Source organism: Lithobates pipiens, unplaced genomic scaffold (genome assembly GCF_037356315.1).
Source record: "Lithobates pipiens isolate NorthernLeopardFrog02 unplaced genomic scaffold, aLitPip1_a1.2 Scaffold_19, whole genome shotgun sequence".
Taxonomy (NCBI): domain Eukaryota; kingdom Metazoa; phylum Chordata; class Amphibia; order Anura; family Ranidae; genus Lithobates; species Lithobates pipiens.
Genome location: NW_027507764.1, coordinates 108,110,257 through 108,138,013, shown reverse-complemented (window position 1 = coordinate 108,138,013; position 27,757 = coordinate 108,110,257). Strand labels below are relative to the sequence as shown.

The 27,757-nt window shown below is 41.1% G+C and overlaps 1 protein-coding gene across 1 annotated transcript in view; it reads left to right on the top strand.

Annotated features, from left to right (window-relative positions):
* The window catches only part of UBE3C (ubiquitin protein ligase E3C), a 177,323-nt gene that overhangs the window by 133,415 nt on the left and 16,151 nt on the right, over positions 1-27,757 (top strand). The window contains exons 20-22 of the mRNA XM_077491145.1: positions 18,891-19,103; positions 23,539-23,727; positions 24,511-24,577. Of these exons, the coding sequence (XP_077347271.1) occupies positions 18,891-19,103; positions 23,539-23,727; positions 24,511-24,577 (469 nt within the window). The remainder of the gene's footprint in view (positions 1-18,890; positions 19,104-23,538; positions 23,728-24,510; positions 24,578-27,757) is intronic.

Genomic DNA, 27,757 nt, shown 5'->3' with positions numbered 1-27,757 from the left:
GTCCAGCTTGAATTTATGTAATAATTACCCAAGTATTAATTGACCAATAGAGTCTGGTCCTTTTACACTAAGTATCCTATTGACTGATAGAGCTATTTATGGGGTCATAACGTATTTAACTTTTCCTTAATGTATACGTTAGTGAATGTTTACCGTGATAAAGTATAGAGTGGAGAAGAATTAGCTCTTGTCAGTGCTCTCCTCTGCTAAAACTTCCATTAGCGAATGATTCTCCTGCTGCATTTGTGTAGTGATTGCATTTTATTGCCTGTAAATCAGCCCCACGGACAGTGAATAAATAAAGTGTTAAAGTACAGTATACGGTAATAACAGCATGATCTTCTGCAGAAAGCTTTGCCTAGTTAACTTTAGGGTATTATTCAAATTAATTCTTCTTGCTAATTGAATGGTTTTGCTTGGCTGCAACTTTTGTGATTTAAAATCAACACATAATATCCGTAAACAAGGGTGTTTTTTTTTACTCGAAATATAGTATTAATTTTTATTTTGTAACTTTTTTTTTTTTTTTTGACAACGATAATAGCTTTGAGTTTTTATGCACTATTAGAAGATAGCTTCTTGTGCAAACAATAAAGGGTGGTAAACTGTGTAATTTCATTGCAATGATGCCACTGTTTATTATTGATGTAATAACAATCTGGCATGGTTACCTGTTTTAAAAAAAAAAATGAAAATCTGGCATGGTACCACCTTGTAGGGTGATATGCTAGCCAGCCTGAAGGACTTTGTGTTTTATGTAAATGGAAATATGTCCTGTTTATAGGAAAGATTTATGGTCCCTCTTGTAAAAGATTTGAATAACATTTAACATGCAGCCCTAACAACCAATCCAATTTCATTTCTTGCACTTAATTTGGCTTGCACAGATTACTAAAAGTTAAATTCAAGACTCGCTTTTTTTTTTTTCTGGATAAAGATTTTTTTTTCTACTAAAGATTTCACCTCATGTTTTGTCCCAATGATCATACCAAGTATGGGGAACTCTCCCCAGTGGCAACAGTGAAAATCTGACGTGACAGGTTGTAAATTAAAAAAAAAAAATCGATTGACAATACAACCATAAATAAGAGTTTGTTGTCCCTCTTACAATCATAGACCCACCAATCCCACTTCAGCTTCTCCCCAGGGTTTGCCTTGGGAGGTTTGATTGTTGGACGTGTTCTGTGGTTAAATGGGAATGATTTGTTCTTTAGAGATTCTCCAACAACTCTTTATTTGATGACAAACACATGTTGTTTGGGGGTACTCCTTGGCAATAATGAACCTCTATAATGCCTAAACCTGACGAGGAATACTCTTTCCTACTCTGTCATATAAAAATAATAAAAAAAAAAAGTTTATCTTTAGATATATTTGAGACTACCGATACATAAGATGTCATCATATCAGTATCCTCCTTATCAACCACTTCAGTAGCGAGCCATAGCCAAAAAATGACTACAGCGCAGAAAGTGCAGAGAAATCTTCCCAACACGGACAACAAAAAATAAGCTTAAGGGGATTTTAACTTTTCCCTACTCTATCCAAAGCTAAAAGAAAAAAAAAGCTGCAGTGCTTTGTTAAAGAAAATCTAGGCTTCAACTAGATTATGGCAGGTACCTGCCCCCCCCCCCTCCCCCAAAAAAGCACTGTTTGTTAGAGACTGGGGGGGGGGGGGGGTAAACAAGCAGAAACTTTTGCTTTAACAAAAGACAGTCTTTATACAGTGCCTTGAACAAGTATTCATACTCCTTGAAATTTTCCACATTTTGTCATGTTACAACCAAAAACGTAAATGTATTTTATTGAGATTTTATGTAATAGACCAACACAGTGACGCATAATTGTGAAGTGGAAGGAAAATATATATATTTTTATGTTATAAATAAATACCTGTGGTGTGCCTTTGTATTCAGCACTTTGTTGAGCCACCTGTCTCTACCAGCTTTACACATCTAGAGAGTAACATTTTTGTCCATTCTTTGTAAAATAGCTCAAGCTCTGTCAGATTGGATGGAGAGTGTCTGTGAACAGCAATTTTCAAGTCTTGCCACAGATTTTCAATTGGGTTTAGGTCTGTACTTTGACCCGGCCACTCTAACACATGAATATGCTTTGATCTAAACCATTCCATTGTAGCTTTGGCTGTATGTTTAGGGTCGTTGTCCTGCTGAAAGCTAAACCTCTGCCCCAGTCTCAAATCTTTTGTAGACTTGAACAGGTGTTCTTCTAAGATTGCCCTGTACTTGGCTCCATCCATCTTCCCATCAACTCTGACGAGCTTCCTTGTCTCTGTTGAAGCATCCCCACAACATTATGCTGCTGCCACCATGTCTCACTGTGGGGATGGTGTGTTCAGGGTGATGTGCAGTGTCAGTGTTTTCCACCACACATAGCATTTTGCTTTAGGCCAAAAAGTTACATTTTGGTCTCATCTGAACAAAGCACATTCTTCCACATGTTTGCGATGTACCCCATATGGCTTCTCGCAAACTGCAAACAGACTTCTTAAGACCTTCTATTAACAATGGCTTTCTTCTTGCCACTCTTCCATAAAGGCCAGATTTGTGGAGTGCTCGACTAATAGTTATACAGATTCTCCCGCCTAAACTATGGATCTCTGCAGCACCTCTAGAGTTACCATTGGCCACTTAGCTGCTTTTCTGATTAATGCTCTCCTTGCCCGGCCCGTCAGTTTTGGTGGATGCCCATGTCTTGGTACGTTTGCAGTTAGTTTTGCCATACTCTTTCCATTTTTGCATAATAGATTGAACAGTGCTCCTTGAGATGTTTAAAGCTTGGGATTTTCTTTTCTCCACAACTTCATCCCTGACCTGTCTGGTGTGTTCGTTGGCCTTCATGATGCGGTTTGTTCACTAAGGTTCTCTAAGAAGAGGGCTTCATAGAACAGCTGTATTTATACTGAGAATAAATTGCACAAAGGTGGGATCTATTTACTAATTGGGTAACTTCTGAAGGTAATTGGTTCCACTAGATTTCAATTGGGTGTATCGGAGTAAAAGGGGCCTAATACAAATGCACACCATACCTTTCAGATATTTGTCAAAAATTTTGAAAACCATTTATCGGTTTCCTTCTGCTTCACAATTATGTGCCACTTTGTGTTGGTCTATCACATAAAATCCCAATAAAATACATTTACGTTTTTGGTTGTAACATGACAAAATGGGGAAAATTTCAAGGGCTATGAATACTTTTTCAAGGCACTGTATGAAGGGTCAGACACCTGTGTGCACCTATTTTGTTGCTTCTCCGATATTCACTTTGGTCCAATAAAACCACATTTCTTTATCATACATCATGGGACACAGAGCAACCATAATAATGATTATATGGGTTATCGCCGCCTGGTGGATGGACACTGGCAGATAGTCAAACAGGAAGTCCACCCCCATATAACACCTCCTACGCTGTAAGGACTTCAGTTTTTTTCGCCAGTGTCTGTAAGGTGGAATAGGCACTGATGTGATACATGTGCTCTTGAAACATACTTGGAGGTCTGAACGGTTCTATTTAGAATCATGGACTTCATTCGGATCCAGTCGAAAAAGCTATCAGCCAAAATGGATAGTACCCGAGCCTCATTGGAAGAGAAGATTCCTTGAGGTTTTGTCTGTATTGCAGCCTTATGGCGCTGGACCCTGCGTAATGGAGCCCTGTGCAGTGTTTGTTCTGACCAAGGTGCTTTCCTGTAGTGTGCTATACAGGTCCAGGGGAGTGGACTTCACATTAAGGGGGACCCAGTCCATGAAGGTCAGCTTGCAGTGATGGGTGAAGATTGAACTCCAGTTATGTTCAGAGTCCTGCAGCAGGAATGGTAAGTCTTGCAATTTTGCAGTTTCTCTTTAAAAAAAAGAGAGAGAGATCTTACTGTCTGTTCTCCCAGTGGCACCAGGAGTCATGCAGCTCAGGAAGGTAAACCACATTCTGTCTAGGACAGCACAAGTGCTGTCTCAATCATCGGTGCATATTCCAAGTATAGAATAGTGGTATAGTGGTAGGGGGAACTCTGCAGGTGAATCTTCTAGATTCCAAGTTCTACAACAAGTTGGGACAGGTTGTGTCCAGGACGAGGGTCCCACTGGCAATAGGGGTAGATGCACTAGTAACACCTTAGGGACTAGTTCTCCCTTATTTGACACTTTTCAGCTTCTGCCACATCTCTTGTGAAGAATCCGGAAGTGGGTAACCCTGATAATAATGTTGGCTGAATTAGCCCAGGAGGGATTGGTACACTGACACAGAGTCTTGCGGGGGTTGCTCCTGGGACACTCCCAGTCCAGCGTGACCTAATGGTCTTGAGTCCTGTATCTCAGCACTGTTGAGCCCCTGGAGGCCAGCTTCAGGGAACTTCAATTACAGTACTTGGAAATATTTTTTTGCCTGGGGTGAAGCCAGGAAGTGGCACCCACAGAAATATGGGAGATTTTTTTTTTTCTTTCCAATCGGTAGGGCAAAGGAGATTAAGGGTCAGGGTTTGTCCCTATACATTGTTCCAGCGGCTGTTGTTTCTCACTCCTTGATTCTTCATTCAGCATGTAACATAGACAGTCTCGCCTGTGAGGACAATCTTGTGTACTTGGGACTTGAATTTGATCTTGACGGTCCTTGCAGAGGCCACTTTTTGAACCAATTGGGAGAGTCTGTTAGTCCCTTATCTCGGGAAGGCGGCTTCTTTGGTTGCTATCACTTCACTGCGTGGAGTGTCTGAGTGGGCGGCTCTTTCATGCAAGGAGCTGTTTTTGGTCTCACATCATGTTAAGGTGATATTGCGTCCTCCATTCATTTTTTGCCTAGAATGGTGTCTAGTTTTCACTTGAATCAAGACCATGTCTTGCCTTCTTTTCTTATCCTCCGTTGGCAGGACTTAGATCACTGCATGCTCTGGAGGTAGTTCTGGTGGTCAGAATTACTTGATTTGTTGGTTCAGGTCAGGAATCCTTGTTTGTGCTACCAGTAGAGCCTAGGATGCAGGAGTCACCCAAGTTGACTATTTACATTGCCAGTTAATTATTCAAGCCTATGGCTTGAAAGGGCAAGTCCCCCCACCCCTTTTTTTTGGTAAAAGTGCTCGCTACCAGGTGTGTGGGGGCATCTTGGGCCATCCGGCATCAAGTGTCAGTGGCTCAGGATTTAAGGCCATTACATGGTCTTTTGTTCATACATTCACAGGATTTTACCAGATGGATATCAAAGTCTCTGTGATTGTGTCTCCCTTCCCTCAAGTGCATTGCTTTAGGACATCCCATATAGCCATTATTATGTTTGCTCTGTATCCCGTGATGAATGATAAAGAAAATTAGGATTTTTTTTCATCATACTTCTCTATAAAATCCTTTTCTCGGAGTACATCACGGGACACAGATGTCACTCCCATCTTTTTTGGGATATTCGTTGCTTTGCTACAAAACTGAAGTCCTTCCTGTGTAGGAGGGGTTATATGGGGGTAGACTTCCTTTTTGACTATCTGCCATTGTCCATCCACCAGTAGGTGGCGTATAACTCATATAATCATTATTATGGTTGCGCTGTGTCCCATGATGTACTCAAAGAAAAATATTTTACAGGTAACGATGATGAAAAAATCCTATTGACTTTGTTTACCATCAAACTTTTACAGTTTATTTTTAAGAAGAATTATGACAAAAACTGTTGGAAATCATTTGTCTAGTAAATCACATTTATAAAGAGGTGTAAATTGACTTTGTAGAGAAAAACTTTTGGATGGTTAGTATGACTGACCTACATAAGTCTCTGTAATACCCCCTCTTCTGTCTGTCCCTGTACAGCAGCTGGTTGCCACTTTTATCCAAAAATAGTAACACCCTCTTTGTCCAAATTTTCAAAGACCACTGTCTCCAGTTCATTCAAATGTATTGTTCTAAATGCAGTAAAGCTGGCCATAGATGGTTTATTTTTTTTTGTTTAGCCACACAACTAAAATAAATGGAGGAATTTCCCCACTGGGACATTGTATTCTGACAGTGGGACTATCTAAATGACTACAGCCGCTGATCACTAATTGACTTCTGTCGAGAAGGGACAGCCACACACGAATCAAAATTTGGCCGCTCCCTGCACTGGACAAATTTCAATTTCAGAAGTGTTGTATATATGTTGAATGGTGTTGCACTCCACTATTAGTACAAATAGATAAACTAAATAAATATGGATATATCTGTCAATATACAATGTGCAAATAATTATCTAATAACTGTTATCTCTTCAAATAGTAAGTAGATGCTCCTTCAAAAACGTATTTTGAATCTAGACGCATGCAAATTATCATAAAATCCCTCTTCCACAAAAGTGCATCTAGTGACAATAAAAAATAAAGTGCATTCAGTGCCAAAAAATAATACATATAATCAAGCTAAAAAATATGTATATATATATTAGATATAAAATATAATTCGATCCATAGTGCATATAGTGTAAAAACACAAAATTAAGTCGTATAAAAGGTCTGAAAAATAGCCAAACAATGGATAATTGGATATTCAATAAGGTGCAATGAAGTAATAATGATAGTGTCTATTTATGTAAAAGAAAAAAGTTCTCGGTCCATATCAAGACATGCACTTTGTGTATCCACTCTGTGTCATAAACATATGATGACTCCGTGAGTAAAAAATAATTCCACCGATGATCTCGTGAATAGGTATCCACACACTAGGTGCAATGGCTACCTTACCTTACTGCTGTAAGGTAAACAGCAGATATTTCTTTCAACAAGCAGATGTTCTAGGCAATATGGGTGGTCCCCTCTAGGTCCTCAGCCCCAAACCAATATTCACATCCATAGGAGAAAAGAAGGAGCTCCAATAGTGAAGTATGTAATAAAATCAAACTTTATTCTAAAAAGGACATAGTCCTGGGTACTCACATTTAAAATGAAGCATATAGGCAAACTATAAACAAAGCAGCAGCATCAAACGAACGGACACCACGTTCGTACTACGGACGTCACTTCCGGTATCCTCCTAGTCCAATCCTACGCGTATCGTCACTTGGACATGTGACTTCATCAGGGAATCTGGAGCTGGTGTACCAATTTGGAAACGCTACTTTAGTGTGGCCCCTTAATTTCTGCCTATCACCTTAGTGTGCAGATTTAATGGAATGGCCTAGACAGCTCTGTACTCTGTCTTCTTAGTAGATGAATAAACATTTCTAAGAAACCTGTGGGTAACATCATGTCCTGATCTAATGTAGGACCTTAGCCTAGGCTCCATGAGATCACCAGCACTGAAATGCAACAATGGATGGAAAAAACAAACAAAATGTGAAATCGAGTATTTTAATTTAAAAAATACATAGTGCTATAGCATATACAGTCATTTTAGTTATCATTTACTTTAAGAAAAGGAATGGTAGCCCTCCTGAACTAATCCAAAGCCCCAGTACACTCGGGCAGTATCAGCCAGTTCAATAGAAACCGGCTGACATTTGGCCCGTGTGTGCTTCTGTCGAAAGGGGCATGACCAATAAAGGTTTGCCAACCGGCATCTGATGGCTGAGAGAGCTGACCGGTGTGTTATGGTGATGAGGCCTTCCCCCTGTCAGAATGCAATAGCTCAGTGGGGAGATGGCTGTACTAGGATCAGATTGTTAGTACAGGATCTCCTCCTGAGCTCTTCAGTTTTTTTTTCCGTTTGTTCAGCCTGCTGGTGTGTGCTATGTTTAACCAAAAAAATTCTCACCCAGATGCTTACCTCATAAGCACAGCCGTGCCCTCCTTTGATGTCCACAGTCTCTTTGGCAGTAGTTCCCATTAGCACTGGACACACATGCACTGTCGTTACCGTGCACTTGTGTGGGTCTTATTCAGAGCCTCAGAGTATGGACCTTTAGCACTGGCCATGCTTGTGCGGGGGACAGTCAAAGAGTATTTTTGCTAGACAGGCTTTTAATATTCAAGTAGGCTGTGACTGGGTTACCCCTTTAGTTGGAGGAGCTTATTGGCCTTTATGCAGAACATGAGGATGAACCTATATGTGAATGTGAGAGTTTAACCAAGTCACAAGCAGATAGATGATTTCCTAACATCCCAGCACCAGCTGATGCCTGTGGTTGGTTTTATATAGTCCAGAAATTCAGTATAATGCTAATGAGGGTTGCTTGTGACCTGTCTTAGGTATTTGCTATTGACCAGCAGTAAATAATGGTGATCCCAGTATCCTGTGGTTTTCTTTCTGGACAGCACAAGCAATGCACACCAGTAGCAATCAACAAAAACACTAAAAAGCTCTGCAGGCTGTATTTACATTTAATATCCTGAAAAGTTGGTCTAAAAGAGTTTAGCCGAGTGTATTCAGTTATTAGATGGAAATATAAATGTTCTCTCTGGAACTAGCTCCAGATTGATAGTGATGCATTTGAAAAGCATTATTTTTTTATTGATTCTTAATGCAGTAAATTACCAAAGTTATTTGGCAGCAAACAGATCTGGCCTGTGCTGTTGTCCCCCATCCATTCTCATGATAGCAACACAATTTGCATTAATCACATTCCTAGCTCACTCACTTATATTAAAAGGCTTCTACCATAATTAATCCGTTTTATTTCAAATCATTTTGGCAGGATTTCTGGCAATAAACACCTGCCGGAGACAGACACTTGAAAAATAACGTACACGTTTCTTCAATCTACCTAGCGCTCGCTCTCCTGACGGGGGAGTTATTGATAGCCCCGCCAGGGCATCTGATGCAAATGTCTGCTTATTAAGACCAATATGACAAATGTTAAGTGGATTATTTTGCATAAAAAATAGACAGTTTGCGGAGTTGTACAATTAACCTGTGTTTAGAAAATACCTTGATTTATGTCTGCACTGATATTTGTGTTGCATACATTATGGAAATTTAATTTATAATCCATTTTGCTGATGCGGTCATGGTGCTTAACGCAATTATTTATATACACTTCAATATTGAATGTGCTAAAGGATCAACCTGTTTTTTTTTTTTTTTTGCAAAAAAAGGATGGGGAGGGAGGGATGGATGGAGGGGTGTTTTCTTCTTTTAGATTACATGAGTCATAAAGGTCATTTGTAGTTTGTAGCCCAGGTTGCTTTGATATATACATTCAATTACAATGGACTTTTTGTTGGTGGTATAGCAAACAGTGACCTTGCCATTGATGTATCTTGAATGGCTATACTTCACACCTCCCCTTTGCTTTTTTTTTCTACACTCCTAGGACTTTAAAACACACACACCTTGAATAAATCATGGCATTCTATTTGACTTGGGCCATTCTCTCTCTATTCTCATGTAGTTATAGTACTGGAAGCGTGGCTAGAAATAAGAAACTGAACTATTAGAGGTGTATTGTGAGAGCTTTTATAAGTGTCCATCATAATATAGCCTTGGTGGCTTCCCATCACTCCTTCTACCAGAGCTTCCCAAAGCCAAATGGCTTTATATGAGCAGTGCATTGGTAGCTTTACTTTGCGCTCTGCATTAAAGCGAACGCAGATCAGAGCCTCTGTTGGGGTTTGATGTTTTTTTCATTCATTGGTATTTCTTGTTTGACTTTGTTAAAATGTCTGTGCATCATATGCTTAGTTTATCACTGCAGCTTCTGAAACCACTGAATGCTAAAATATGTGATTAGCTTCAAATTATTATTCACAATTTATATAGCGCCAACAGTTAATCAGCGCTTTACAATGTAGAGGGGGGTCAACACAATTACAGTACAGTTCCATACAGACGGTACAGGAGGGCCCTGCTCGTAGAGCTTACATTCTAAAAAGAGAGGGTGGTGGTAAAAAAGGTAATAGATGCTGGGAATGATTTGATGGGGGTGGTTCAAATCAACAAACATAAAAGATGTCAAGCTTTGACTTCAAGATTGGCAGATTTTTGACATGGTACACTGTGTGAGGACTGATATGACTGCTCAACCGTCAGTCCAGGCTGTGAGCAGTGCTCGGTGTACCCGTAAAACCAGGGAGCCATCTACGTATGTAATGGATTACTCTACCTGTGTTTCATCAGATAAATGGCACTTGTACAGCTATAGTTTGTGGACCTTCGTCAGAGCATGCCCTAAACACATACTAGTCATCCTTTTTAGGAATCTGTTCAAATATATATTTAATTTTCTTGATTAACATTTTCATTGCTAAATCTAATTTAAATGGTATTTCATAAATAATACAGCTTTCCTCTAAATGAGTTGGACCTCTCTGTGTAATTTTATAGAGCAGTTTTATGACTTCCACTACCCTCTTACACATCCAGTTTGCTTTCACAGATTTTAACTGCAAGGCATAGTTGACAGTACCAGATTTCTCCAACAGTTGGAATTATTTTATTATTTTTACAGCTCTAGCATGTCTTTCAATTTCCTATAATAGAGAAATTCTGCCAAAACGTGATCATGTTACAGGCAGTCCCCGTGTTACAAACAAGATAGGTTCTGTAGGTTTGTTCTTTGAGTCTGTATGTAAGTTGGAACACATACATTTTTTAAGTGTAACTCCAGCCAAAAAAATAATTTTTACATAGGGAAAGGTTAACACCCCTGTATCATTTGTTTTAATCGGTGCTCCTGGCCTAACACTGACAGAGTGTGAGGAGAGGAGAGCCGATCAGCGACTTCTCCTCGTAGAGAACATCTAGGTATGTAATCAGTGCCCTGATTACAATTAAGTGCCCACCAGTGCCAGCAATGAGCGCCCACAAGTGCCAGCAATCAGTGGCCATTAGTGATGCCAGTCAGTGTGCAACTTTTTGCAGTGCAATTTGAGCCCATTCATTTTTTTTTTTTTTATGGGCTCAAATTGGACCACAAAAGTACCAGTAATTGGTATGGTCGAATACTTGAGCACAAGTATCAAAAATACAAAAACCCCAATAATCATAGAATGCAGTAGTGTTGTCAGTCACCACATCCCAAATTGATTGTACACTAGAAAGAAACCATCCCCCTAAAGAACGGGACTTTAAAAGTGACAGCACCAATATCGAAAATGTATACAATATTTTATTAAATACAAAAATTAAATACATATAAAGCATATAGAAAAATATACAAAAACAATATAATATAATACATAAAAATATAGCTCAAAACGTCCAACCCAACAATTGTTTCAGGCAATCCTGCCCTTATTCAGGGGATTTATAGACATATATAGTGCCCACTATCAGAAAAAAAGATTGTCTGGTGCCCCACATGACACAAGATGATTCTACCATAGGCACAAATTCTCCTCAGGCCCTGTCAATGAGACCCAACAGGGGTCACACAATAGGTCCACATCAACAACACTGAAAGGCTGGTGAGTATTCTGTAGTTCTAATGTGGAAAAAATTCCAACATGGGCATTATATGAACAACCTTGTTGCAGAAATTGCATCAGAAATTGCAAAAACAAGGAACGCAAAAAATCTTCAGTGTTCAAAAGAGGAATATACCTGCACAGTCGTGTGTGGTCCGATAGACAAAAGAGTGTAGTATGGTGTACTTGGAGAGAGCATAATTGTATACACTAGAATGAATATCTGAACGGCTTGAATAGCTGTGCGAGTATGCCTGTTTAAGTCCACCGGGACTAGAGGGAGTGTCTAACGATGTGACGCACCGATAACAACGGTACTCGGCGATTAAAAAAAAAGCATATTGGGGCAACCCAAAACTCTGATGCATAGCCAGTGCAGAGAGCAGATTATTATTTTTTTTAATTATTATTATTATTCAGGATTTATATAGCGCCAGCAATTTACGCAGCACTTTACAATATAAAATCTGTGATCTGTGGGAGGGACTAAACAGATCCACAAATTTCAAGTGGCCTGCAGATAATTATAGGAGGGGGCAGGAACAAGACCAGTCATCCTGTATGCTGCAGTGAATGTTCTTTATTACAGGAATTTCCTGCACAGAGGTAAATTTTCACACTGGATTACTGCACAGATCTGGAACAAATACAGAAAGCATACCAAGATTCAAGAGCGAATTTATTTAATACCTGTATTTTTTGTAGCACCAACAGTTTTCATGTTGTACGTTCAGTCCCTTCCTTCAAGGAGGGTTCCTGTCCAAGGTTCCTATTTCACATGCGTTTACATAATAGGCCTATTTAGACAGATAGTGCCATTTAACCTACCAGAATGTTTTTGTGGAGTCTAGGAAGAAACCAGAGTACCTGGAGAAAACCCACACAAGCACACAAAGAACATGCATACTCCATTTAGGTGATGTCCTGGTTGGGATTGAAACTAATGGGCCTAGTGTTTCAAGGAATAAGTATTAAAGTGGTTGTAAACCCTTACAACCAACTTTGACCTACAGGTAAACCTAGATTAACCACTTGAGATCCGCGCTATAGTCAATTGACGGCTACAGCGCGGATCTCCTTTTCCGGGACTACGTCTATTGACGTCGTCCCGAGACTCGCCTGATCACCGATCCGTGCAAGGGGTCGATCCCGACCCCTTATCACGTGATCAGCTGTCAGCCAATGACAGCTGATCATGTGATATAACGAAGCCGGTAATCGGCTATTATTCCTCCTCGCGCTGACAGCGCAAGGAGAAAAAAGAAAAGCCGATCACCGGCGGCCGTGATCGGGACATCAGTCCCGATCACGGCCAGCCCTGCTAGCGACCATCTGCCCCCTGACAGTGCCCACCTGCCCCCTGCAGTGCCCCACTTAATAAAAGTGCCCCCGACAGTGCCACCCAGCAGTGCCCACAGTGCCACCCAGCAGTGCCACCCAGCAGTGCCCACAATCTGCCTCAAAGGTGCTGCACCCCAGTGCCGCCCATCAGTGCCCAGCAGTGCCGCCCATCAGTGCCCAGCAGTGCCACCTATCAGAGCCACCTATCAGTGCCACCTATCAGTGCCCATCAGTCCTATCTATCAGTGGTGCCCATCCGTGCCACCCATCCGTGCCATCTTATCTGTGCCCATCAGTGCCGCCTTATCTGTGCCCATCGGTGCCGCCTTATCTGTGCCTATTAGTGCCGCCTTAACTATGCCTATCAGTGCCCACCAGTGCAGCCCATCAGTGCCCACCAGTGCAGCCCATCAGTGCCCACCAATGCAGCCCATCAGTGCCCACCAGTGCAGCCCATCAGTGCCGCCTAATCAGCGCACTTCAATGAAGGAGAAAAATGACCCGTTTGCAAAATTTTATAACAAACTATTAAAACATGATTTTTTTTTTTGCATCTTTCTTTGTTTGTTTAGCAAAAAATAAAACTCCGAGCTGTAACTAAATACCACCAAAAGAAAGCTCTATTTGTGGGAAAAAAATGATAAAAATTTCATTTGGGTACAGTGTTGTATGACCGCGCAATTGTCATTCAAAGTGCATCAGCGCTGAAAGCTGAAAATTGGTCTGGGACTGAGGGGGGTTTAAGTGCCCAGTAAGCAAGTGGTTAAGGCTTACCTGTAGGACCTGTAGGTCCAAGAAATATCTATATATTTACCCGAAGACAGCCACAGCGGCGCGCAGGCGCACTGGGGCAGGCCGCAGATCGCGGCGAAACGCCGCGAGTGTCAACTCCTGTGCGCGGGAGTGACATCATCGTGGCTCCGGCAAATCACAGTGCCGGAGCTGCGAGACCCGGAAGTCAGCGAAGAGGAAGACGGAGGACCGATTAGGGGGCTTCGTTCTCAGGTAAGTTATTCATAATGAGCTAGTATGCTATGCATACTAGCTCATTATGCCTTTGCCTTGCAGGGTGTGTTTTTTTTTTTTTTTTTTTTTCCCTTTACTTCCTCTTTAAAGACTACAGCTGGCTATCGCTAGATCGAAATTCAGCCAATTTAACAGGAAAAAGATTTGATCCATTTCTATGGCCATTCCCACTAGACAGAAGTCGATCTAACAATCGGCTTCTCTCGAATAGGAATGTTGGTAAATACTTTTCTGATTGGCTGCTGATCAGTGTATTCTGACAGCGGGGACGATTCCCCCAACCACTTTTTTTTTTTTTTTTGATCAGCCATCTTTTATCATGGTGTCACTCTGTATCTGATAACAATTCTTTAGCAGAAATTCTCAAGCTATAAATGATCAGATGCAGTTTTAATGTAATACATTTTGCCATGACATTTGCTAAAGTTACAGATTTTTGTCACTTGGCCAAAAGATCGGTGGAAAGATGATTCACTTAGCATGTTATTCTTCTTGGACTATATGAAAAAATTTCCATCATTGACTCAAACCGGTGTGCACATGCTGTATGACTGTCATAGGGAGCCTCTGGTTACAAGTATTAGAACATGAAAGTAGACTTTGTTCTCATGCGGTAGTGTAGTCTAGTCTTTAGACTGGTGGAAATTTATGAATTTCCTGTTTCCTGGTGAGCTGTCAGAGTGTAAACATATTGGGGTCATTTGTAGTGTGAAGACCTTGGCAGCCCAGCAGGGGGTCACATAACTGAACAAGTACTTAACAAATTTAGAAGTCATTAAAGCCTTAATTGCCTTACAGTTTAACTCGCCTTATATAGAATTTGTAAAAGAACATTCGAGACGTGTGAAAATGCTCTCCCTACAGCCAACAAGATAATCTGTTGAGATACAATGTGTACACAAGAATACTGATACAGTCAAGCTAATGGCAGCCATAAAGAGAAAGGTTTGAGAACTGGCCCAGCTGGCTGGGGCAGAACTAGGTGAAGATTCCTATGTCAGAGGAGCTCCAGATATCTGCAGCCGATTGTTCTCAAACAGAAACAGCAGTTGGATTACTTGCACATTTTTGCCAGATAGGCTGGCTGGCCCTAAAATTCTGGCCAGGTTCTGCATCAGGCCCATTTAGTAACAGGTCCTGGAACTACCTATGTAGGATTGTGTGCAGCCATCCTTGTTATTCATACACCCTGCAATGGTATGGGGCTAGGTAATTAGACAGGCCTCTGTGGAACAAATTGGTTCACAGAGCTAGCATTTCCACTTTCACTTGCACACTGGGCTTAAAAATCGCTGCTTCTACAGCAGTTTTTAATTTTTGCCTGTAGAAACAGCTCAATGCTATCTTAGAGAGGGATTCCACTGGAAACAAAAATGTTAAAAGCCATAAATACTACAGCTGCTGACTTTTAATAAATGGACACTCGCCTGTCCCAGGGTCCAGCGATGTCGGCAGCCGAGGCCGATTGATCTCTCGGCTGCTGCCGCTGCCATTCTCGGTGAGGGAATCAGGAAGTGAAGCGTTGCGGCTTCACTTCCCGGTTCCCTACTGCGCATGCTCGAGTCGCGCAGCGCAATGGGAATGGTCCGCGCTGTCTCTGGGACCCGTGTGTGTCCTAGCAGACAGCGCGCCGGAACAGGAAACGACATAGACTCCCGTGGGAGTTTGCGTTTTTCAGAAGAGTTTTCTGGCAGAAAAAAAAGCACTAAATGCTCCTAAACGCATGTACAAAAATGCTGTATATGAGCATTTTTTCTGCCAAAAGAACTGGTGTTTTTTTTAAGCCCAGTGTGCATGGACCCTCACCCCGATGTCTAATGTGTAGGGGATTATTGTTCATATAAAAACATATTTCAGATAATTATACTAGTAGTATTTTAAAAGACATGGGAGTCTATTTATATAAAACAATTGGAGAATAACACAGAACTTACCCATGATGACTAAACAGGGTTTGTCTTTTTTTTTTTTTTTTTTGGTGAAAAGGACAAATCAGTCACTATAAGCAATTTCTCCACTCCAAGATTAACTGTTTATGTAGATTAGGGATGGGATCCGGCGTGTTCACACAGCCCACGTGCAGAGCCTGCCAGGAAGTCGGTGCTGCGCTAATCACAGGCAGTGAGACATTGTCCAATGCACGGCTGCAGAGAGCAGGACAATGTCTCACTGCCTGTGATTAGCGCAGTGCCGACTTCCTGGTGGGCTCTGCACGTGGGCTGTGTGAACACGCCGTAGCCCATCCCTAATGCAGATTTTATAAACTTGCTTTATAGTGTGTGGGTTTTTTTTTATGAATTCATAACCAGACTAGGGGGGAATATTTGCCTGGAGTTCTGCTTCACGTGATCATATACTGGTGTTTTCTAAAGAAAAGTGTGCCATGATTAGTGATTCTAAATGCAGGAACACACTTTAAATCCATTGCAGATTACCAGTCCCAATGGCTGTTTCGTTTCTTTTTTTTTTTATGGCGCTTTTCCCTTTAGGCCTCGTTCACACCTGAGCAATTTTCTGCTTCAGCTTAGGTTCACATATGTGCGAACACAAACATTGCATGTGATTTGCACACGCACTGCGAGGCCGATCGCATGTGATGTCTGTACAATGCGAGTTCAGCCATACATAGCTGAACTCGCATTTGAATTCACACAAAAAAGGTGCAGGGACTTTTTTTTTTTTTCCCCCCGCACTGAAATCGGATCGCATGTTTGTTCTCACCTATGTGATCCGATTCCTGTGCGAGTTCACAGTTCACCCTGCGATCTGTGAACCCATCTGGGTGTGTCATTAACAAAGTATTGACACCCGCAATGGTTCGCAGAGGGCTGTGTGAACTGCCTGCAGGAGAGATGCGATGCGGGAACCGGCGCTGTAATTGCATGTACAAGTGTGAACCTCTAATGCACGCAACAAACAAAACCCATTCATTCCTTGTTCACATCTGAGCATTTTGTGGCCTGAAGCAAATCACTAGTCGCTCCAAAAAAGTATATGAGCTTCTTTTAGGCAGATTGGCCCCATAGACTTCAATGGAAATGCCTGAAAAACGCTCAACGTGAGCATTTTACAAGCATTTGTTGCATGTTTTCTGGCGATTCAGCAGCTCTCCACCCCCTAATCTCCTTCCCCTAGTGCTTTCTATTGGCTAAAATAAAAAAACCTGAAGCTTGAATATATATGTAAAATGCTTGTAATGCTCTTGCAAAACTCTCAAATAAAAACGCCTGAAAATTGCTCTGTTCAGATGTGAACGGGGCCTTATTGTCACTTGGTGATTCTGCCAGTAACACACTCACTCACTGTACTGTATCCACTGAGGAGCAGCATTGTCAGCCTAGGACAGGAATTGTGTTCAGATTACAAAACACCTCCTGATTCTCTTCTTCTCCATTACATAACATGGGGGAGGTGTTCTGTCGTTTAGAGGTGAACTGCCCTTTTGTTTCCCTGATGAATACCTCCAATATACATAATGTATACCCACTTACATCCAACATTATATTGATGGACCTGCTTTCACCTTTTCACTCCCTCTTCCCCTCTCCCCCTTTCCTTTTTTTCTCCTTTCTCTCTCTTCCCTGTCATCTCCTTCCTGGCCCTAAGTAGATAAAAAAACAAAAATCCTGAGGTACACAAATCCAGTTCATATCAATTGCAAATCACTTCCACATGCCTCTAAAACCTGTACTATGCTACCTTAAAGTGGTAGTAAACTGTGTAGTAAGCTGTTTTTATTTTTTGCAACCTACAAGGCCAGTAGTGATCACATAGTAGCCCATTATGTGAAACTTACCTTAGATTGAAGCCCTCCAGCAGTGTGTTGTCACTGCTGTGGGCGCTTTCATCTTCACCTGGTCTTCCTTCCGGGTTTGTGAAGACTGGCCAGAGCCACGATCATGTCACTCCCACGCATGCGCGTGGCAGATGCTGTTTACGGCACAGGACTCTGATGGAACGACCCAGGTGGCCGTCCCTTCCGAGCCCATGCATTGGTGACGTCACCAGCTGCATCTACAGTAAATATCTCCTAAACGGTGCACATTTAGATATTTACAGTACCTATTGGTAAAAATATGTATGGGAGTTTACTCTTTAAGTGCTCCAGGTTGTGCCTAGAAGACACCATCAGGAATTTGATGGCTCTTTTCTCTCCAAATGGCTAGTTTTTCTTGTGCTGCCCTGGAGGGATATCAATACAAGCTTATATGTGTTTATATCCGTTATCGTATTTTACATATACACTGCATTACCATCAGCTGGATACCTTCTGAAACTGATTTATAAAAACTTAGATTGATTACTTTTTAAGTTGTATGAAGTCAATGTCACACTGTTATCTGTTGCACATCCTTACAACGAAAAAAATAAAAAGATGTGAACTGCCCAGAGCTGATATTGCGGCTTGAAATAACACTGCAGAGAGTACATAACTCAGAATAGCAGCTGGTTTTCTGCACTTATCAAATATAACAAAATGCTCTCAATGGTATATTTTTAAATCAAAACTAAAACCTCCTATTCTTACAGCCAAGGAAGCTGCCATCTTGGCCTCTATTAGATCTGCAGTTGCCATGGTGCTGTGATGTGACCCATCAGTTGAGAATACAAGCAATTGTGACAGTTAGCATTCATGACCTGCCTTGTCTGTAAGGGCTAGTTTACACTTGCTTCAAAACATGGCTTCAGACACGCTTTGTTAAAGCTTTCTGAACGCCAGTCAAAGATCATGTCTCTAAATAAAATGGTTAGCTTACAGTCCTGTTTACACCTTGCTTTTACTTGGGGCTTCAATGAGGCTTTGATGAGGCTTTGTGGGGCTTCGATGAGGCTTCGGTGGGGCTCCAAGCGAGATTTGCCATAGACTTCCATGGGGGCTTTGGAGACTCTTAAAGCTACTTGGGATATTTTTGAAGGAAAGCAAAAGGGGGTGTAAACAGGACTGTAAGCTAACCATTTTATTTAATGACAGGAGCTTTGACTAGCATTTAGAGAGCTTTAACAAAGCCTGTCCGAAGCCTTGTTTTGAAGCAAGAGTAAACTAGCCTATAATGTGTGTTGAAGCAAAAGCAAGTGTAAATGAGCCATAACTGTTTTGGGAAACTATTAAATTCACTAGTTTAGTTCCACTTTAAGAGATTAAATGGAGCAAATAAGAGAAGTTCCTTGTTAGGGGTTATGCTAACTTTTAGCTGTGTTTTCTCCATAGGCCCTATACGAGAACATGCTGGTAGAGCTGCCTTTTGCAAGTTTCTTCCTATCCAAGTTACTGGGGACAAGTGCAGATGTAGACATTCATCATCTGGCCTCTCTTGATCCTGAGATGTACAAGAACCTTCTTTTCCTGAAGAGCTATGAGGGTGATGTAGAAGAACTTGGGTTAAACTTTACTGTGGTCAATAATGACTTGGGAGAAGCACAGGTAAGTTCCCAGCAAAGCCAGCTAATCATTAATTCCATTGTCACATTCATATTATTTGAGATCTAGATAAGAGGGCATGTAATGGAGTTGTTTGAGTTGTTATTATTTGTGTTCTACCATATATGCTTGGAATGAGGAAAATGTGTAATTATCTAAACCAGCTAGACAATCATTGCCCTGATGGATTGTTTTATTAGCCGTCAAAGTGTTATGTGGCACTTTCATGCACCCAGCTGCTGCCTGAGCCTTATCTCGTTTCTTGGTTTTTTTTTGGTTCCTTCAAGTCTTTGATTTTTATGAATCTTTCTTGGATGAGCATTGTATATATCAAGATTTTCTGCCTGGGTGACCTAAACCTTCCAATAATTACAGCAAAGAGATACCGTAAAGATTAGACATTATCTTAAAATTGCTTCTGGCATTAAGCAGCCCTTTTTGTATTCAATTTGTATTTAGCTAGGTAATAATAAAGCAATAATCCCGGATGCTGAGGGCATTAACGGACAGTTAAAACTTTTACTGAGGGGACGAGCTGAATTCTAATGTGCAAGTCGTTAATCCAGAATTGTTCTGCAGCCAAAATAGATTATGGCTGTTTTGTATTATGCCTTGCACACATCTTATATCAGGCACTTGAAGAGGATAGTAAAAAATGGCCAATTGGAGCTGAAAATGATACTTTTTTTTGGTGACTACTAGTGGATAGTATCCTCCACTGATATTGGATCGCTTAGAGACTCAAGTTAGGGAATACTGGTGAGTTTAATCGTATTCTGGCTGCTTACTACTACTAGAGCCGAGGTGCCAAACTGCAGTCTGTGGGCCTTGTGTGAGAGGGGAACCTCAATCCACAACTAACCTCAGAATTGTGGAGCTATAGATTTTTTTTTTTCATGGTAGAGCTGGAGCCTTGAGATGGTGTATGTTCTCAACCATCTATGGAAAGCACTGCTTTTATTGCCACTCAGCAAAGTTTCTGGAGGGCGACTGTTTTTGAGCTTTGAACCAAGCAGCCCTTAGGGGACAGGAAGAGGAAAACAGGACAGTCAAATGTGCAGACGCAAAAGAAGTTTCCTCAGACAAATGTCTGTGAAGATGTCACATACAAAACACATTTAATGTAGAAATAGGGATTAGACAGATGCCGCCGCAACACTTAAAATGGAACAATGACAATTGGGCTAATTTTTCTACTTGACCAAGATATTATTATTAATTATAATACAGGATTTATATAGCGCAGACAGTTTATGCAGTGCTTTATAACTTAAGGGAAGACAGTACAAATACAATACACTTTAATACAGGATGAATCAGAGGGTCCTGCTCATTAGAGCTTACAATCTAAGAGGAAGGTTCAAGAGATACAAGAGGTAATAACTGTCGGGGATGTGCTGATGGAGAAAATAAATATACAGTTATTAGGTCGGGACCAGATAGGCTTCTCTAAAGACCTCTGCTTTCAGGGATCATCTGAAAGTAGACAAAGTAAGAGATCGTTAGACAGATTGGGGTAGAGCATTCCAGAGGATGGGAGAAGTCCTGGAGGTGAGCATGGGATGAGGTGACAAGGGAGCTAGAGGGCAGGAGGTCTTGGGAAGAGCAAAGAGGACTATTTGGTTGGTATTTTGAGACCAGGTTAGTGATGTAGCTGGGGGTCAGATTGTGGATGGATTTGTAAGTTACTGTTAGTATCTTGAATTTAATTTGTTGGTTGAGTGGAAGAAAATGGAGGGATTGGCAGAGAGGGTTTGCAGACGCAGAGTAGTTTGTAAGATAGATGAGCCTGGCAGCAGCATTCATGATGGACTGAAGGGGGGATAGCCTATTTAGAGGTAAGCCAATGAGTAATGAGTTGCAGTAGTCGAGACGAGAGATGACCAAGGAGTGGATTAGAAGCTTTGTGGTGACATTGGTTAGGAAGGGGCATATCTTGGAGATGTTGAGGCGGCAAGCTTTGGATAGCAATTGGATTTGGGGCTGAAAGGATAGTTCAGAGTTGATAGATGAGCCATTGATTTTGACAGAGAAATCGGGGGACGTGGCACATGGGGGAGCAAATATTATGAGCTCGGTTTTTGATAGGTTGAGTCTGAGGAAGTGATGTGACATCCAGGCTGATATATCTGTTAGTAAGTTGGTGATGCATGAGGAGACAAATGGAGTGAGTTGGGGGGTGGAGAGGTAGTTTTGGGTGTCATCCGCGTAAAGAGGATATTGAAAGCCATGGGAAGCAATCAACTAACCCAGGGTGGAGGTGTAGATTGAGAAAATTAGAGGTCCAAGAATGGACCCATGGGAGACCCCAACAGAGAAAGGAAGAGGAGAGGAGGAAGTAGAGTTTTAAGTGACACTGAAGGAGCGGTGGGATAGGTAGGATTAGAACCAGCGAAGAGTACAGTCAGAGACCAAAGGTGTGGAGTGTTTTTTTTTTTGAGGAGGGGGTGGTTCACTGTATGAAAGGCAGCAGAGCGGTCCAGGAGAAGTAGTACAGAATAGTTTCCATTTGGTTTTAACCATTAGTAGGTCATTGGTGAGTTTAAGGAGAGCAGTTTCCATGGAGTGTTGAGAGCAAAATTCGAATTGAAGGGGATCAAGAAGTTTGTTCATAGTCAGATGGTTGCTCAGTCAGTTGTAGACCAGTCTTTCAATGAGTTTGGAGAAGGAGAATAAGGAGATTGGGTGTAGGTTTTTAAGATTGGTGAGGTCAAGTGAGAGCTTTTTAAGGATAGGCGCGACTAGCACATGTTTTAGATAGTTGTGGAAGATGCCAGAAGAGAGGGAGAAATTGAAAATGTGAGTTAAAGATTGTAGAATAGTGTCAGAGGGTGAGGGTAGCATTTGCGAGAGGGCAGGTCATTTAGGTGAGCTTTAGAAAAAGGTTTAGCCACCTCGTTAATACTAGAGGGTTGAATGAGGGAAGCAATGATTGTACCTGTGGACATGGGTTGTTGAGTGGGGAGGTTTCTGTGCACTGGAGATCTGCTCACGAATTGTATCATTCTTGTTTTTGAAGTGATTAGACAGAGTAGAGTGTTAAAGGTAGAGAAGAGTTGACGGGGACTGGATGGTAATGTGCTAATGAGCATGATAAAATAGGTCTGTTTGGCAGTGGGGAGGCAGGAATAGTATTTGTTGGAGGGCAGATTTATATTCGTTGAAGTCTTCCTAGGACTTATGCCTTGTACACACAGTCGGACATTCCGACAACAAAATCCGTCGGATTTTGTCCTAAACTGGTGTTGCATGCACACGGTCGGACAAAGTTGTCGGAAAATCTGACCGTTCGGGAACGTGATGGCATTCATTCAATACGATGGGACTATGTTGAGGCTAGTAGCCAATATGTTTGGTCTCATAATTTGATCTGAGCATGCGTGGCACTTTGTCCGATCGTAATTCTCTACAAACAATTGGAAAAGTCCGATCTGATTTTTTTTTGTCTGAAAATTTGAGATCCTGCTCTCAAATTTATTCTGTCTGAATTTCCGACAGAAAAAGTCAGACGGAGCCCACACACGATTGGATTTTCCGACAATATATTCCGATCAGACCTTTTTCGTCTGAATTTCCGACCGCGCTTACAAGGCATAAGTCTTCCGCCACAGACTCTTAAGAACACGGCTATGTTTTCTGAGACTTCTGGTGTGTTCTGATTGACAAGGGTGTAGTGAGGGGGGCCGAGCTTGTCTAGGGAGGATGACAGTAAGATGTTGTGGATGAAAGTGGCTAGGTTGGGGCAGGACAGGGGTGAGATTTTGTCATAGAGGTGGTCAGTACCAGAGTAGAGAAGAGAAGGGTAGAGGTGGCAAAGGTTTCTATGGGTAACTGTTAGGCAGTTGGAGGGAGAGGAAGTGGAAGACCTGGAGAAAGTGAAACTAATAAAGTGGTGATCAGAGAATGGGAGAGGATAGCAGTTCCTTAAGAGAGTTCTGCTGAGGGGCAACCATAGATGTTAGATCGGCACCCTGCCCAGCCAAAAATGTTTCAATTTGGAGACTCTTGTGTTTGGACAGCTTCAAAGTATTCAGCAAGTGAACCAGTTTTCCTTCACTATGCAAATGCCTGCAAAGAGCCTGCAGTGACTGCTGAAGGGTGCCATCTAGTGTTAGACTGCAAAGCCTGCAGCAGTCTACATTTGTAGATGAGCTCAAGTAATGCAGGTCGCTTTGCTATAAAAGCAAATATGGTCTATAGTAAAGCATTTCATGTTAGTGGGTAATTTTGTTACATTAGTGAGCATCTAATCACATTCTAAAGGAATTTATCTTCTGATGTAGCAAAAAAGATTGAGTTTCAAGTACTAGAGATACTTCCTCCTAGCCACCAATTCGATTCAAACCTGCCTTGAAAGTTTACATGAGATTGGTGGCCTGTGGAGATTCTCTATTCTAGTTCATAGTGCTGACCCTGTGATAAATCACTTTCTGATCAGGTGGTGGAACTGAAGCTAGGAGGGAAAGATATCCCTGTAACAAGTGCCAATAGAATTGCCTACATCCATCTTGTAGCAGACTACCGTCTAAATAAGCAAATCCGTCAGCACTGCCTGGCTTTCCGACAAGGCCTGGCCAATGTGGTGAATCTGGAATGGCTCAGGATGTTCGATCAGCAAGAAATCCAGGTATGTCATTTTTATTTGAGGTTTTCATATATAATTAAAGGTTAATATAGCGTATTAAACACACAAACATGTAAATGACATAAGAAAAAGAGATGCCTAGGCATATAAAAAAATGATCTTATAGATTTAACATTTTCTTACCTGCTGTGGAAATCAGATTGATACTTACTATACATGGATCAATTTTTATTTTGGAAACATTTAAAATCATTAGTAGTTTTTTGGGATATTTTATTCAGACGGTTCCACATACTTCTGATGCTTTGTTTGATTTGAATGGTTTTCAGAAAAATATAATTTAACTGAAAAAGTTTATTAATTATACTGGACACACCAGAAACCACAATATGTCGCTTGTCTGGTTGCTTACTTTGATTCAATTGAATCTCAAAAATCAGAGCAGTCGAAAAAAATGTCCACACTCCTTTTTTTTTGTAGATCCAAACAGAATGTTTAAATTAATTAATCAACAATTACACTGAATGTATGGGCACCTCATATTGGAGGACACGCACTGTTAAGCGACCAGTAGAATTATAAAGGTGGGTGGACCAGAGGAATATAGAAGAAAAGTAAGAGGAAAAAGAAAAAAGACCACATTATGTAACAGGAACACACCGCAAATATATGCATATAAAATCAACTTCTTCTGTATGAAATAATTTTACCAGATAATATAATGTCACTAATGCACACATACATAGCTCTGAATATATTCTACGAGATCACTGTAGGCTGGGTGTTTTACAAGTGATATCTTTTTATTTCTCTCCTACGTTTTAGGTGTTAATTTCAGGAGCACAGGTACCAATTTGTCTTGATGACTTGAAGGCCTTCACAAACTATTCAGGTATGTATCTCATTTCTAGTGTTAAGTTTAAACAAGAATTGGTGAAACAAAAGCAACCCTAATTCTTCGTATGCACTAATAAATATACTAGTAAGCAGAGCACTTCAGTCATATCACACACCTAGTAGTATGTATATAATATTCACAAAGAAAAATCACATATAACAGTGTCCTTCCTCCTTAAAAGCGAAGTTCACCCTTTGGAAAAAAAATAAAAAATGCATATAGTTTTGTGGAGGAGAAAATGTTCATTTACGTTAAATTCTTAATTTCAGAGTGGAACAGACAGGACATTAACCATATAAGCCATCTCAACATATCAGCAGGAAATACAATAAATAGACAATGTGTAAATGGCACTAGTCAGGCAATAAACCTTCAGGTTAAAGTCAGGTTATAACTAGTCAGGTTAGATTAAAGTTGAATTAAAGTAGAACTATAGGCACAACTTTTTTTTTTTCATTTTGTATAGAATAAGGGAAGTTTATAATCCTGGTCAGATTTTTTTTTTTCTACCATCTGTGTCCTATTGATGAGATTTCACTTCCTATCCCATAACCAAACAGGAAGTGAGAGGAAATCCCTACAAATTAAGAGAATTCCTTGGGGACCCCCAGATCACCAGAACTAGTGTCCTCATTGGCAGATTTCCCCTCTATTACTTTGGGACAACATAAAATGCGGGACTTTCTTTTCACTTTCAATGATAATGGTAAACAAGACAAATAGGGAGGGTGAACCTCCTTAACCAGAACACAAACTGCAATAAAAATGCACACGCGTTCTAATCCCTCCCCACTCTATTGAAAGCTAAAAAAAAATTAAAAATAAAGTTTTGCCTTTAGTTATACTTTAAGGCATTATAAGGCCCTGCTGTTGAAAGACATGCAAGGACATGCAGTTATAAATAACATTTCACAGGAGTCCCCAGAGAATTGCACTTGCAGTCAGTGGATCATGGGTGCAGTGTAGAAACCGCTTCAAGCGTTCTTGCCCAAATCTTTGCATTGGCTTCCTGTTTGAAATCTGAAGTGTCAATGAACTATGAGGGCACTCATCGGAGCCCTTGCAGTCTATTGAGATGTATAAGCCGTACGTCGTGGTGGCAGACAGAACATTTTCATTCACTTATTCACAGAGCCCTGCACAGGTGTGTCAATTTATAAATGTGACGGCGGCTGCAGGGGAGAGGAAACCCTGCCCACTGTCACAGGGAAGGAGGATGTAACATGTTTAAAAGGCAAACCAATACTTTAAAGCGGAGGTTTGCACAAAAATGGAACCTTCGCTTTTCGGAACCCTCCCCCCCTCCAGTGTTATATTTGGCACCTTTTGGGGGGGGGGGTGCAGATACCTGGATAATACAGGTATTTGCACCCACTTCCGGGCATAGACTTGCGCATGCGCAATAGTGAACCGGGAAGTGAAGCCGCAAGATGGTGGCGACACCACCCGAGAGCCGAGCGACAGATCGGCTTCGGGTGCCGACATTGCAGGCGCCATGGACAGGTAAGTGTCCATATTTTAAAAGGCAGCAGCTGCAGTATTTGTAGCTGTTGACTTTAAAAAAAAAAAAAATTTGGCGGCCTCCACTTTAAGAAAGCCCTTAAGGCCAATTCACACCATTCTGCTGCAGTAACATGCATATTGCTCCTTGGCACTTAACATATACAGTGGCGGTTAGAACAGCAGACAGCTTTTTATTGTTGTCTGCATGTCGCCCTGGGAGATTCACCCTCTTTATTTATTCTGGTAACCGTTGTCAGTGACACAGAAAATAATCGAGAATCCAAAATTTGACAAGTTTATACCAGAACAGGATGTGAGGGAAAGCTTCCAATGGTGACATACACTATATTGTCAAAAGTATTGGGGCACATGTGCTATAATGGCACCCCAGTCTTAGTCTGTAGGGTCCAATGAGGTGGCCCAACCTTTGCATCTATAACAGCTTTAACTCTTCTGGAAGAATGGTCAAACATTCCCATGGATACATTATTACACCTTGTGTACAGCCTTCCCAGAAGAGTTGAAGCTGTTTGCTACTTTCACACTGAAGGCGTATTTCAGACATTTTAGCCCTAAAATAGCGCAGGTAAAGCACCTAAAAACTGCCTCCCATGCCACCCCAGTGTGAAAGCCTGAATGCAGCATCTTTGGGGGGGTTTGAGAGCGTTGTATACATATCCGCTGTATTCATTGGAATGCATGGGCAGCACTTCTGAAGCGCCACAACACGGCTGTCTTAACCCTTTCTTTGACTGCTAGCGGGGGTTAAAAGTGCCCCGCTAGCTGCTGAAAAGCGCCGTTAAAAAACGGTAAAGTGCTGCTAAAACGAGCGGCGCTTTACCGATAACCCTGCGTGGCTACAGTGGGAAAGTAACCTTATAGCTGCAAAGGGTGGGCCAACTCAATATTGAACCCTATGGACTAAGACTGGGATGCCATTAAAGTTAATGTACGTGTAAAGGCCCCAATACTTTTGACATTATAGTGTATGTTATAGTGTATAGTGGCTATCACAGTGATCAATCACTGGAAACTTCCTCTGTGTTCTCTTTGACTGGAGGGGGAGACATTCATTGTATCTCTCTTTCTCTTCTTGCAGGGAGAAAAATAAACAGAACTGTGTAAAAAATAAAATAAAAAAATCAAGAATAAATACCTAGATTAAGGTTTGATCTAGGTTAGTGTTTGGGTCAAGTAAGGGTCAAAGGTTCAGGTCATGATCAGTATATTTTGGGCAGAATTTCATTTTTTTTTTTTTTTTTTTAAGAATTTTTTAATTAATATCAGTGTCCGCTTGTTTTTAGGTAGGATAAAGAAAAGCAAAAAAAAAGCAAAATGTGCACAATTTTTTCTGGGCTTTACTACGGTTACAACGAATGACATACACACATGTGGTATCGCTGCGATCGTTGGGAGCAGGAGAATTTATTTTTAGTTGTTCTTTGGTGGTAGGTTATGGTAGTAGCAAGAAATATACAGCTAAACTTAAAAAGTTTTCTGTCCTTTTTTATTTTTTATTTTTTTTATTTTTTTTACTATTTTTGGACAATTTTCCTTTGATAATACAAAAATCAGGCGATATCCATTACCATTTACCACCAAATGAAAGCCCGATTTGTCTGGAAAAAAACAACATATAATCTTCCTGAATGCACAAAGTAGATGTGATAT